We start from the raw sequence: 15211 nt of genomic DNA, 5'->3' as shown, positions 1-15211 counted from the left end.
CAGCATGTCTTTTTAAGGGCAAATTTTGTGAGGGTAAAGTGAACACAGCTGTGAGGACTGGGGTTTGATTTCAGTATTGTGCAGTGTCTTCTAAGACTAGACAACAGCAGGACTTGTGCAAGGTTTGGTTTGTGTTTTTGAAAAACCTGGCTTTAATATTTCTCCAGTTTTAAAGAGGCTTAAGTTTGTAATTCATAATACAAGATGTGGCAAAGGAAGCTGAGTCGGCCTGGAGGTGAACTGAGCAGAGGACTGTAGACAGGAAGGTAATGCAAGCAAAAATGTGAATTGCAAAGGGGGACTTCTCTAGAGGGGCTAGGGGGAAGTATAACCAAAGGACTAAGCTAACTATGTGCAGTAGCTAATCTCAAACCTCAAAGGGATATTAATGGGGAAAATGAATTTATTTGTAAACAGTACAGTTGTAGGAGAATTCCCCTACCCTTAACTATATGCTTTGTCTGCCAAAGGATGAACTTGGAAGTTTGGATCTCTGGGCAGCTAGGGAACAGATTGCAGTAAATCTGGATTATAGTAATGTATCATAACAGCAGTTTAAAGAGTCTAGCGAAGAGAAATAGAAGCTTGGGGATTGTCCATATTGTGAGATACAAAAGATAAGATTATTTGTCACAGCCCTGAGGTAATGGAAACAATTAATGTGAGGAAAATGCAGTTTCCTGAAAACAGAAGCAAGCAAGGGAATGTACTTTCTCCCACCTAACACAGAGTTTCTAAGATCTTTTGAAGAGATTTTCAGAAGCGTGTTGTGTGTTTACTATTTTATATGTACTTCAGTAATGTAAATTTTATTTTAGTTTCATGTTTCATAATTTAAAAAAAAATTATGATCCCTACATTTGCTGATTGCTGAGCTGAAGGGCAATGTCTCATCCGCACAGGATGGAGGTGGGGGAGAGCCCCCCATCCATCGCTTCCTTGGTGGGCACAAGCAGGAGGAGAAGGAATGTTTGTCTGTGTCTGAGGTGCTGCTGTCTTTCCTATGATCCTTGGAATTTTTCACTCCACCTCCTCTTCACCTGAGGTGAATTGTTGTCCGTGTCAACTATGTTACACCAGTTCACACCCTGTCTGCAGCCTGTCACATGCAGTGAGCAACCAAAAAAAGTTTGTGTATTTAATATTAATTTAATGAGAATGCACAAGGGCATGAGGCAGTAACTAAATCTTTTCTATGATGTTTACTACCTTATGCAAACTTCTGTAATATAAACTTTATTTTAATGTTTAGTGTGTTTCCTAGTTTAGAAAAATAACTTTTCATCCCTCTATCTACTGACCCCCGTGGAAAGTATTAGCCTGTTAATACTGATCTGGAATGCGGGTTCCCAGCAGACTTAGAAATGCTGAATCCTATTCTGACAAGTGAGGTAATAGAGTAAGTATTCCCAGAAATACATCTTTGTACCCTTTTTAGAGTTAATCAAGAGTAGAGGACAAAATGTGGAATACATGTGGTATGCACCCAAAGCTCTGTTTCTGTTTGTGGCATGGCTTGGCCAGAGTGCGTGCAGTTCTGTGCTGAGGAGTAGCTGCAGTTCGCCCTGAGAGGAGCGCTGGCGCAGGCTCTTCTCTGGGCCGGGCTTACGTGGAGGGGCTAAAAACCATTCTTTTTTACCCCACCCTGAGTCTTGCATTCACCTTGTTCCCTTAGGCAAGAGGGAGCTGTGCTGATCAAGAAGTGTGGTTGTAGTTGGGGTGGCTTAAAAGAGGAAAATGCCAGTCATGGTTCTTTCCGACGTGTGTTTTATGAGGCAGGATGGCGGTACAGGCCATTGTTCCTCCCGGCCTGCACTCGGTGCTGTTCCAGGAAGCAGCTTTGCTTGTTTTCGTCTGGGAATTAAGTTATTAGCAGTTCTGGCTTTCAGCTCTGTTCTTTTGGCATGTCTGTATCTTCCTTTTGGCTTAGGGATGTTAATGACTTTACATTGAAGGTAATTGAAGTGGTATGTCAGGTTCACTTCCTCTCTGCGGTACTGAATCCCAGTGTGAGTGAATTCATGCTTTTGACAATACTGTATCCACCACCTCTTAATTTCTACACTTTTGATAGCGCTGTGAAGGTACAAATTTTTAAACTTGGAATTCTTAGGTTTTTCATGTGGGTGTTGAATTTGAGCTATCAGAGGTGGTTTGGGTGTCTGTGTGAGTGTTACGTGGGTGATGTGAGCATTAGCAGTGGGCTCCTATGGGCTGGTGGAGCCTTAGCAAATAGAAAGCTGCTTCAACTTTTCCTGACTGAGATGGCTCATTAGCCAGGCACGGGTGGTTATTGATGGTACTCGTGCTCCCATCATGTACCAGACTGCTTTCTGTGCAATCCTAGCTGGTCCTGAAGGATTTCCTGAGCTGGTGATGAGCCATTTACTTGGGAGAACCATCAGCTGCTTATTGTTCAACTTTAAACTCATGTTGATTCTAATTTCTCTATGCTCTGTTATAAAATGACTGCAGTGTTAGAAATAATTATTTAACAAATTAGTTCCATTCATTTATTTTCATTTTAGCTTAGTCTATATTACTTCCATTTCTTTATAGAAGTATGGTTAATAAAATGAAGATTTTATTTTCTAATCTGGCTTTACTACTTGAAGGAGTGATGTATTTAAACCAGTTTCTGTTTTTCTAGACTTGAAAAAAATTGAGTCTCCTATTTTGCAAATATTATGCTTTTACACCGAGGATTAAGTTATCACAGTTTGACAGTCAGCAATTGAAGTATTCTTTCATATTGGTTTTAAATCACACATTACTCATTTTATATATAACACATTAATGACATATTTGATGTTTATTACTCCCATGAGTAAGAGCCAAATCCATCTGGCATTACTCACATGTAATTCTGTTAACTCAGTTTCAGAAGTAGAACCAACAAATCTATTTTTTTATCATGTTGCTATTGTTTAATTCTGTTAGAATTTTGTCCTTAAAATACAATCATTGTATTACAAACCTAACCTTTTTTTTTTTTTTTTTCAGTTTCCAACTTGTCTGAAAATTAAGCTGTGGTTTGCATGTTTCAGAAGCAAATACAAATTGAAGTAGCAAAAATTATATCCAGAAAAAAATTATATCCAGAATCTAGCAGTTAGTTTCACTGGTGTGTTAACAAGGAAAAGAGAACGTGCATTTTTTTCATTTATGTAAATTTTTAACTGTAGTCAGAAGAATAGCTGTATGTCAGACAGAAGACTCTGAGCAAACCACAGCAGTAAGGTATTGTTGCTATTTACCTGAATTCAGAAATCCTCTGCTTTCCTTCCCACATTGAAAGTGTGCCTTTGCATGAGTATCACAACTGTCATAAAACGGCAGCTCTGCTATACAACTCTACTCATATATTACTTAGCAGTAGCTGTTGTTGTAAATCAGTTCCTAGTGCTGATTTTACCAAGGGTACGGGATGTTCTTGGCAGTGCCTATTCTCATATTCTCACTGCAGTCCAGCTGTTTACCAGTAGCTTGCTTTCTATGGTCTGTCACTAGTCATATGTGCTTGTCCTTTGTAAGTTCAGATCTCATTGAATTTTTTCCTTCGGAGAAATGGTCTTAACAAATTGCAGACTTCACCAGAATGCACGTCCTACTCTCTGATCACATCTTGATGTTTGCATTTACTTTTTCCTTCCCTAGAACGTACCAACATGTGGATATGAATATCCTGGAGGATATTAAAAAAATGGTAGAGCCTGGAAAGGGGGGTCTAAAATAATGGGAAGCTTGAAATGTTGTTAAAGAAAAAAGGAGAGAACAGTGAGAGAAATGAGCAACAAAAGAAAGGGTAAAGTGGAGGTTACTTCTGTTTTTTAATGATTTACCAAAAGTAATTTTTGTCCCCTTAGTTGTCCCCCTGCAGCTCTGTTCTCTAGAGCTTTTAGTAGTACTTGAGCCTTTTTTCTTTTCCTACTCTCCTATATCTCACCCTGTTTTTTTCCATTCTTTGTGGAAAAAGTCAGTAGGCTTTACCATATTGTATCTTTACACTGTGTTAAGGAGAATAAGCCTCAAGTGAAAACCGTTGTCTTGTTAGTGTTTCATTGGTGTAGTAAGTTTACTACTATTACAAAAGAGATATCTTGTTGAATTTCATCTCTTGCATCAGTTGGACATTTAATTCTTTTTGACCAGTGCTGTACTTGCTCTTTAACATTCAGTGAGTGCTATCATCTCAGTTTTTCCAAAATACAAAGACTTTGAGTGTCCTGTTCAGAGATGTTCTTCACTGCTGGATGGGAATAGTGTAGCTTGTCTTACAAATATGGTTGTAAAACAGAACGTCATTTAGACAGTGTTCAAGGAATTGCTGAGCTGTTCTGCTGCATAGTAATTTTTTTGTTTGACTGGCAGCCTGGCCCCTATCAGCCATCACAAAGGACTTCTGGTTCCTCTCAGAAATCTAAAATTCATTAGCAGAAAAAATAACTATATTTCTAGAGAGAGTGGTTTCCACCCTGAGTTTCTTAGTCTGAGATTTTCATTTAAATAAGCAAATAAGTGTTGTTTTCCTTTTAATTATTTTAGACTTAAAACATTTGAGCTGTGAATGCTGAATATAAGGAACATTAAAGTGTTCTGTGAGCTCCAGAAATTTACTGAGTAATATGAAAGAAAAATAGTATGTCTCCGAAGTATATTGAGTGGTCTGAAGTGAAGGATTATGAAGTAAAATAGATGATGATGGAAATGTAAAGGGAAGACAGATACAGGAAGAATAAAATGGGGAAGTTGGATCAGATTAGCAACTTGGTCATCTGAAACAACCATTTTAAAAGGGTCAAGTGATGGTTGGAGTTCCCAGTTAAATATTGACATCAGAGTTTTTTTTGGATTCTTTCTCCTGCTAGGTAAAACAAAGGATGCAAATGTAGGAGGCCAGATTTGTGAGCTGTGCTAGGTCTATAGGTACAGACTTACTATGTGGCTCTTTTTTTTTGTAACAATGGAGTAAATTACTTTAATCAGCTCTATCTATGCTACTTCTTTTTTCTTTTCTGTGAGATACCATTTCAGCTTCTAATACTCAGTACTTCTGTACGTCACATTCCATCTTTAGATGAGTTTATTTAATTTGCTGACTAGACGACTACTGTAAATAGAGATCTGAATCTGAAAGAGTTTGTGTATAAATATTTTTACAATATAAGTATGATCATGTTTTTTGTGTAGCAGCAAGTGAAGTTAGAGAAAGTGTCTCAATAATCTTATGAAATGTTAGGAATTTGCTTTCTCTGGCGAAAAAAAGTGATATCTTTATGCTTTTTCCAGATACTCCATCACAAAGGGTGCAGTTTATTCTTGGAACGGAAGATGATGATGAGGAGCACATTCCTCATGATCTCTTTACTGAGCTTGATGAAATTTGTTGGCGTGAAGGAGAGGATGCTGAGTGGAGGGAAACGGCAAGGTAAGTGTTTACATGATTTGTTAAAAATTATCTGTAGCTATTGGCTGCTGGTGTTCTGAAGAATGATTTCAAAACTGTGGCAACAGATTCTGGATATACAGCTTAAATAAAACCATAATTTTAATCCTTAGACTGCTAGTGTTATTACAGCATTTGTTATTTTTCAGAGCCAAATGTTTTCATCTGGATTTATTAAATATAGGTCAGAACGAATATCAAGGGAAAAATCAAAGTAAACATACTATATATACAAATAATGAATTATTGGTTTTATTCATACTTTAGCTCATCATTTTAATAGATTTTCAAACTTTATATTACGTTTGAATCCTCAAGAAGCTGATAAATGGTTAAAACAGGAATAACATTACTTTTGGAGCAAAAAAACTTTCACATTTTCTAACAATGAACAGTTACTTTTGAGATTTTGAATATTTAATGCTGGATTATTTTGCTTCTGCCAAATTATTGTAACAAGACTGATTAGATTGCATTTCTGCTGAAAATACATTAATACTGGAAAATAAATTTGTTTTTGCCTGCTTATTTCCTCAGACATCTAAATGAGGTATCACAAACACTTAGTTTCACTGTTCTTCTTAGAAATTTAAATACCTCTTAAAGTTGCCCAGAAATCTGTGGACCAGACCTTTGGCTACAGTAGGATAAAAAATGTGGAATTGCTGAAAGGATTTTGTGAGAAATTATGTACATGGGCTGTTCGCTTTGCCTTTAATTTTACTGCAAATTCCTACTTTCCCAGAGGGCCACAAAATTTTCTATGACCTTCCCTTCTCTTACGTGTCCATAGGAGGGACGGACAGAAGCTAAATATAGATCTTTAGATGTAGAAAATTCTCATGTGGGGATTGTGCTATAAAAGTAGTGTAGTAGTGTTCCTAAATAATCTTATTAATATTTGGGGAGAGAAAATCTAATCAAGGTAATTATTTGCAGTATTCTCATACTGATTAGGGACATATAGGACCTCTTCTAAGAAGGGTATCAGTTCATGTAGTGATAAAAAAAAAATAAAATACCAATGGGTTATGTCATTTTTAACAGGTAAATAACAGTTTGTTTAACTAAAAATTCCCTTTGCAAATCACCAAAGAATTGTGTTTCTGACAAATTATAACCATTTTCATTAATTTAAATAGCTAATTGAAATAGAGCTTAAAAGGAATAGTTGAAATAAAGAGATTTAAATTGATCTATCTGTAAGTATAGCCCTTCCTATTGTAATTTGCCAAGTAAAGAATCAAAATTTGTTAAACAGAAATAAGCTAAGATTGTTGAAAAAGAAGAGGAAAAAACAGCCAAGAAAACTGTATTTTGGAGCTCAGAAAGTACATGATGTACTGAAAGTTGGAAGACCAACATATAGACATTGAACATAAATAAACAAATAGGGAAAGAAAATGTTTAGCTTAACAAATGAGATGAAGAGTGGGGCTGCCATGCAGAAAGAGCTGGTCAAGATAAATGGTCTTTTTCATTTTGGATCCAAAAATCTTGGACAGCATTTGACATGGGGTGGCTTACTATTAGAAAAGTAAGATATGGCAGTGAAATGACCAAATCCAAGATGGAAACAAGCATCAAGGTGCCTTATCTGTGCAAATCAGAGGGTGCAATAATTTCCATTCTAGAAAGACGGAAGAACACGAACTTCATGAGTATTGTAAATCCTGTCTTTCTGTGAATCTATCAGGTGGGTTGTTGTACTAAGCAAACACAGCAACACTCTTAAAGAAAGCAGAAAAATGGTCTGAACAAACACAGGCCTTTTAGTTGGATTTCAGAAGTATGCAAGGCTTAGAACAATATTTGAAAGAAAGAATAATTATAGACTTGGAACTAAATGGAAAATTGCATAAAGCACAATTCAGTGGTGTATCATGTCAGACTAACGTAATAATGCTTTTTAATCAGAAAATTGATTTTTTTTTTTTTTTTTGGACAGGAAAAACAGTAGATCTGATTTATTTGTTTTAGTAGAGCATTTGATGTGATACAGCAATCAGAATTTGCAATAAGACAGTTTAATTAATAAAAATTATATTAGTGGGTAAGGAGCTAATTGAAGAGGTGCAGCAGGTCATGCTGAAAGACGAAACTGGAGGAAAGTGACAAGGAACAGAAAGAATTAGTTATTAAATAGGTTTGTTATTGAATGAAGCAAAGAGTTACAGTAATAAAACTTGCTGATGATGAGAAATTTGGAGGTAGTTTTAGTCTAAAAATAGATAAAGATATACACAAAGAACAAGATGACTTCGAGTACAGTAGTAAAAATGAGATGGTGTTTAATATGAAAGATCAGATACTTAGAAACTAATACATTGGAGATGGGAGAAGGAGTGGTGATGCGCAGAGTAGAAAACAGAATGACAAGGTGCTAATACAAAAAAGATAAATAATCTTCTAGTATGCATGACAAGCAGTGTTTCCAATACAGGTAAGGAAATATTCAAATCTGTGTAGGACATAAAACTGAACACTCATCTGGAATTATCTATGCTATTGTAAAGTACTTTCAGTAAAGTATTTTTGGTAGTAGTGCTTGATCCAAGACTTGAGAAATACTGATTTGATTAAAAGCATGTTATGGAAAGGATAAACTCTGAATTTGTTGCTGTACCAACTTCATTATATTTTGTCCATCTGTGTGAAAAATACTACTAGAAGTATTTGTAAGTTCTGTTGTGTGGTTTTGGACATAGTTCCAGGTAGATTAATTCAAAGGCAAGTGATACAGGGGGAGACTCAGTCATTAATTGTGTTTAGTGAGAGTGATGTCACTAAGTGGTTCAATATTCATTTCACCAAGTGCTGCTGGAACAAGGGGTTGGATCAACTCTGATGCAATTAATCCATATGTTCCTCTTTTCTGTTTGATTGAAATTGCATGAACAATTCAGCCTTAAAAAAAAAAAAAAATATATATATATGTATCTTGAGCAAACTTGTAAAACTATTTGAGACATTTTGTTCTCGCTTGATCAAAATAGTAACATATCAAAGGGAGCTGCAGATAAGATTTGACTGAAACTTGGTGTTCTTTATGTAAATGTGCTCTATTCCTATTTCATTTGTTTGGAAGAGTAAGTCCTTTTGTAGATTTCCTCCCCACCCCCCAGCACATGGGAGTCTCTAAGGTTTGACATTCTTCAGTTTCCAATTCTTGACTAACATTTCCAATGAACAAAAGTATTCCTGCAGGTGAATTAGTAGGGGCAAACAAAGTATATCGATGCTATAGCCAACTCCATTCAAGGATCTGATTTAAGTTGTCCCATCCATGGAATTAGTCATCAAGCACAATGAAATATCTTGGTTCTATTGGTATAGAGGTGGTAAAATTAGTAAGTTCTTCTGTATTAATTGATGTCAAGACAGAGAAAATATAAATCTTTTAAAATCAGTAGTCAATCTTACTGATTTAATAATTTTTATATATTGCCCAGCTGTACGATTGTGTAGAGAATGCATGATGTATAGTTTATATCCTGAAAAAATATTTAATATTTCCAGTAAGTTTGTAAAGAAACAACAGTTTGTCTTGTTTTGTACATACAGTATTGCAATTGAAAATTGCAGAAATTAAGAAAGAAATTCATGTTCAGATGTATCCTATGGTTGCTTGCTGTCATGGCTGGAAAGTAATGGCTAATTTCCAGCAAGTTTTACCCAAACTGCTGTTTCTCAATTACCTGCTAATATCAAATGAAAATTTCAGGAGAATATTACTATATTTCCAGAACAGACAAGAATATGTTGCAAAGAGGAAAATAGACACTTCGGAACCAAGAGGAAAGTGTTTAGGCTTATATTTTAATGAAGCTGCAGAGTTGTTATGAAACTAAACCTCCGTCCATAGTTTAGAAACTAAACTGTTCAGTAAATTGAGACTGATCAGAAAATGGATGTTCTAGGGAAAAATCAGGTGTATGAAGAAGTGAAAAGCATCTCCAAATGGATCAAAAATTCCTTCCAAAGATATAGATCAAAGAAACCTTTGGTTTGTCACTTCTGTTTTTGTTTCTGACAGTCTTGTTTACTTTGGTTCATTTTCTAGTCAGCCTACGCAGGGAAAAGCTTATGTGGAGGTTGATACAGATTGTAAAGTTATGCTACTAGCATTGAGTCTTGAGAGGGTTTTTAAGTGAATGCATACTCCAGCTCTCTGCTGTGGACATAGCAGACTATGAAGTAACTTGTGTTCAAACTTCACCCACTGCATATTACGCACCAAAATGTTGTAACCAAGTCTACGATGAAGTATGCACACTCTTTTATTGACTCCTGAAAAAACAGTGGAGATGACTGTAGAAGATCCGTTATATGTATACACACACATCTGTTTAATAATTTTCCTATGATAACATACTTTGGTGAAACTCCCGTGGAATGCTTTGTTCCAGCAAATATGCTAACAGAGGAGCTAAACCTCATTATTGGTATACCTCTATGAGCAGCAGAAATCATATGAATGAAGCTGTTGTTCCTTGATCAGACCAAATCAAGATGGTTCTAAATATTTTCCAAGCACATAGTATACATGACATGGAGCTCAATATATAGATGGGTTTGATATTGTTTTCTGGAAAATTATAAAAGGCTTTTGTTTATTAACCATATCAATTTGAGGGGTTGAGCTGCAGAAGTAAATATATTATTTTTTTTCTTTTTGTCTAAGGACTCGAAAGAGTAGAAAATTGTCGAACTTAGGATCCATGCCAGAATTTGGATTTCAAAGCCATTTCTATTGTAGAATCTTGTGCATGAGTTCAGAGAGTTGTTGAAATGTTATTCTGATTTAAAAAAAACACTTGAACAGTTAGAATTGAATGACTGTATGTAAGATTATAGATTTGTTTATGTTCTTTGCTGCTGTTTCTCATTTGATATGTTAAATAAGGATTATCTGACATAAAAGAGGAATAATTCTGAAAAGCTAAAAGGTGATAAACATGATTTTCACTTGATGAGTAAACTTATGTAACACTTCTTAAAATAGAAATTTAGTCCAAATGTAGAATTCTCTCAGCTGGGTATGATTTATGTTTCTGTATTAGACTGTTAGCTCATTAAGTAAAAATGTAGGATAATGTGTTAAAACACATAAGTTTTAGTAACAGCAGGAAATTGGATGCAACCCATAAAATTAATACTCTTCAAATCGATTAACTCAGGTGGATTTGATCACTATGGCAAGAATAATTGTTTGAGCAATAGTAATATTTCCCTATGGGTTTTAATGCCGTGCTTGAACTTTCCTGTCTGATTGACACTACAAACTTTAAAGTTGTTGTCATGATTTCAACTTTTCTTGTTATGTGAGATATAAGCTCTGGTTATAATGCTGAACGTGTTGCCTGTTTTTGTTCAGTCACCTGTTTTCAGGAAACTTTTAAGAACATGTTTGTCTTTCATCTGTCATTTCAAATCTATTTAGCATTGGTCAGTATGTTCAAAATAGGACAGACTGTAGCGGTATAATCAGATAAGCAGTGTTAAAGACTAGTTACGTGAACAAGAAGGCAATGACAGTAGGAGATTCCTGATCAGATTCTGTAAGAATCTATGCTTGGATCATTGTTTTTAGTATGTATGTAGCATGATTTTTAATCTTTTGTTTGAATCAGCATAAAATGAAATGATTGTACACTAGAAAGAACTGGTTATACCCAAGAACGAAGATAGTAACCTTATAAAACTCCTAAAAGGATTAGAAACATAGGAAACAAAGAGATGAGAAGGCAAAACCGTGGATGTTTTACAGACTCTTAGCAAGCAATTAATCCATCACGTTTAGAATGTTATGGCCACAAATAGGTCTAGCACATTTTTAGGTTGGAAACGTGGGCACCTTGAATAAGCTAGGAGCAGCCTTGTTTTATGAAGTTCAAACGCAACTGCAAAATGAACACTCTCCCTCACCACCCCGCTTCTTTGTAATTCTCTTGACTTGACTTGTTATATCTCATCTCCTCAAGTCATGGCTTTGAGTTTGGTAGCAGTGGGGTGTATTAATGTGTGTTTAACATACTGATGTTGCTTTTGAATATCCATGTGGAAAACCTTGTTTGCATATGCATATTAGAAACTCAATTTCATGGTTCAGCTCTCTGGAGGCAAATTTTTGTGTGTGCTGTGTCCTTGCTGCTTCCCTGGCAGAATGGAAAAGGTAAAGGAGGTAGCCCAGCTATGTTTGGAGAGAGAAGAGATTGCAGTGAAGAAAGTGGAGAATAGAAGTCTGATGGAGAGGAGCATCTTATGGGCAAAGCTGAGACGTGGTAACTGGCCAGTACAGAGGAAACGGAGAGAAAAATGTTTAAACACAAAGAGGAGAATACAGCTAGAAACAGGAGACTGGAGATTTTGTAGGAGCAGAGAAGGGGGCAAATGATGTATGCACATGATGGAGAAATGAATCACTTGGAGGTAGCTGGTGGAATTAGAAGCAGGGCAGCACATTAGTAATGTAGCAATCTGCTGGTGATGAGTGGGTCACAGAAGTGGTGGCTACTTGCAGGTTAGCAACAGAAGGGGAAGGACCTGATACACAGTGACTGCATGGAGGAAAGTGTAATATAAAATAGGGGTACACTGGCAGATTTTAGAGGTAGGAGCAGAGTTGGGTGGGGCAGGAACAGAAGAGGACAGACGTGTCTGCTGTCACTGGGCTGCAGGGATTGGAACACTGGAAATTGCTCAGCTTTAGAGGTCTTAAGGTTTACTCTTCCTTGCTGTCTAGAAACAATCGTGGAAGTGTTGTCAAGCTGTGAGACTCTTCTCTACTTCTCTGCTGCCTGGTCCACATAAAATAAGCAAGTGCTGTTGCTGTTGTCAAGTGAAAAAGGCTTCTGCTGTGGCTGCAGCTGTTCAAGCCTTGCCAAGCTGGCAGGCTGCATGGTTCCATACAGCAACATCTGTGTAGGCTTGAAAGACTTAATAACGTTAATTTAAAACAGTTTTGCTTATGTCAACAGACTTCTCCGGGTTTTGTTTGTTTGTTTAGTATTCTTTGAACATTTTAAGTGTAATTTTTATCAGTAAACAATTAAAAAATTGCAAGAAAGTTCATTTAGCTGTCTAATAACAAAAGACTGATCTCATTATGTGAGTTTCACGTCTCTAACTTTATTGAAGTCTCACCAGATTTACACAGAACCTGGGAAGAGGCAAATGAGACTCAAAATAGATATGATGATATTACTGGATTCTACAGTGCTATTTCAGGTATTCATGTGGCAGTTTTACCCAAGTAAGGCACATATTTTGGGGCTTGAAAGACTGTACACAGATGTTTACACTGTGTGTGTGTTTGCACATGCATGTATGTGCCTGTGAGGTTTTCATTTTAAGTGACTGAACTTTTAAATGAAAAATAGCCTAAATTATGCATAATGTTTTACTGCCTTTGCTGAGTGGCTTAGTGCAATTAAGCAACTAACAGGCTAACAAAGTTCTTATCAGTGTCTTTTGTGAAAAGCTTATGGTGGTGATTATAGATTGAGATTCCATGAAGTGTCAATATGTCAATACACATTACTTTAAATGAAAAATATCTCTTTGCTCTGTTGTGATTAAATTATAAACTGTCTTCTTTTTGTGTTCACTCCCAAGTGGAGACTAAATGGAGAAAGTTCTGTGTTTCTTATTATGCATAGCTTTTGTTTTTTTCTGCCACAAATTCTTCTCCTCTATCCTTTTCATAATTGTTCCATCATAGTATTATATTTTTTTTCTGGAGAATTACTCAAAGGTTTTGTAGAATACAATAATTCTTTCTTAAAATGCTTTTCTTTTTGTCTCTGTGACATGTTTAACAGTGTTCTTGCAGTACCCATGGAAATAATGCATTTTACATTTCTTATGCACAGTAGAGTTATAAAATTGGTTGTTTTCACAGGTGGTTAAAGTTTGAAGAAGATGTAGAGGATGGTGGAGAGAGGTGGAGCAAACCCTATGTTGCCACACTGTCACTTCATAGCTTGTTTGAGCTGAGAAGCTGTATCCTGAATGGCACAGTTTTGTTGGACATGAGAGCTAACTCCATAGAAGAAATTGCAGGTATGTATTGATGCTGCATTTAATAGTTATGAAAATTAACCATAAACATCAAGTAATATGTTGTTTTCAAGAAAGCTTTTGCATAAGAATCAGTTCAGTTTAGAAACCCCTTGGAAATAATTTATTCAATATATTAAATAAGAATTTAAAATCTGACGCAACTGGTAAGCGTTATTTATTTTTTGTATTTTCAGTTTTTGCTATTTTCAGAATCAGTTCTTATGTAAGAAGAGAATTAAAATGGAGTAGAGAGCACGCTGAGGATATATTTCAGTAGAACAGATACGTACTCTGCTGTGGCACCTTACATTGTGAATGATGAGTGTGTTAATTTCTACGTACTGAAGCTGGTGTTACACTAATTGCAGACAATCTGGCTTAAAAAAATGACAAAAGAACATTCATTATAACTATGTAACAAGAAAGAAGACCAGTTTAAAAAATGTATCTGAGTTGAGAATGAAATCAAAACCCATAGTTTTATATGTAAATTTTTCAAAAAGTTTTAAGATGGATTAACTTCTTTAGATGAAGTTGAGTACATATTTTCCAGTGAATTTGGCAGGTGTGATTCTAGAGCTGTTGAGGATAGCAGAAGCAGAATGCAAGCAAACATAATGGATGAGCCTTATATCCCAAAAATATGAGATTGAGATTGATTGCTATTTTCAGTATTCCTGTTTTTTCCCAGAAGTCTGTAACTAGTTACTGCAGGGGAGCAAAGAGCTGTGCTGTTTTATTATCTGGGGTCTCTAATTTTCTGTTTATGTACCTTTAGTAAGGGCTGGTCTCATGCTCATGATGGTTGTCGGACTCCAAATCCTCCAAGACAACAAGGAGGATTATTTTATTTGTATATCTTGCTTTATATCTGCTTAAAAGTTTTACCTTGCCTTCTACATTACTGGATTGCACATTTCTGAAAATGGTGCTGTATCTGTAAATCATATATTTGATATTTTATACAAATTTTATGATGTATTTGTATTTTAGACAAAGATTTATGGTATTCTGCATACTAGAAACATTGCTTAAAGATCGATCATGATGTAACAGATGTCAAATAAGGAAAAGAGAATGTGCACAGAGGTATTGTGTGAGAGTGGTTGTTGGGGCCTTACTGTTGCCTTATTAGAGGCACAAAATAGCATGTTAACTGAAAATACAATACACTAATCAAAATAGAAACCTTTTAAGGTAAAGATATGAAAGACAGGGCAAGAAAACTTGAATACTCAAGATTATGAAGACAACTGCATTACTGATGATATGAAAGTCTATGTAGGGGTCAGATAAAATTTGTTTTAGTTAACTATCAGGTAAGAGAGTTATTGTTCAGTGGGTTATATTTAACAGTGGATTCAAAAATCACTTAGCTGTTGGTAGCTGCTTTTTGCGTTTACCTTTCCTAAATTGTTTATGTCAAACTGACGCAAAATATTATTAATCCAAATCTGCAGTAATTTGTGTGGGTTTCTACTCTGTGCTGAGATCTGATTCTGCCATGAATCATAGTCTGAATCAGAGCTTTGTATTTTTTCTTGATGATGACAGAAGCTAAACATAAAGGACAAAAAGCAGCTGATTTGCAAGAACAAAGGTGTTTATCAGTAAATGCTGCTTTATTATTTATTTAAAAAAATCAAGAAACACTCAGATCTGCTTTTCGTTGTTTTTTATTACTGTTTGCTTAAATAGTAC

The 15211-nt window shown here is 35.6% G+C and overlaps 1 protein-coding gene across 10 annotated transcripts in view; it reads left to right on the top strand.

Moving 5' to 3' along the window:
* The window catches only part of SLC4A10 (solute carrier family 4 member 10), a 157443-nt gene that overhangs the window by 74480 nt on the left and 67752 nt on the right, over positions 1-15211 (top strand). For all 10 annotated transcript variants that reach the window (XR_005820987.1, XM_040561252.1, XM_040561257.1 and 7 more), the window contains 2 exons: positions 5290-5428; positions 13350-13510. Coding sequence is in view for 9 of the 10 variants with exons in the window: in XM_040561252.1 (XP_040417186.1) it covers positions 5290-5428; positions 13350-13510 (300 nt within the window). In the remaining variant the exon portion in view is untranslated. The remainder of the gene's footprint in view (positions 1-5289; positions 5429-13349; positions 13511-15211) is intronic.

The sequence above is a fragment of the Cygnus olor genome, chromosome 6, assembly GCF_009769625.2.
Source record: "Cygnus olor isolate bCygOlo1 chromosome 6, bCygOlo1.pri.v2, whole genome shotgun sequence".
In the NCBI taxonomy this organism is placed as follows: Eukaryota; Metazoa; Chordata; class Aves; order Anseriformes; family Anatidae; genus Cygnus; species Cygnus olor.
This window is presented reverse-complemented; position numbering and strand designations above follow the sequence as displayed.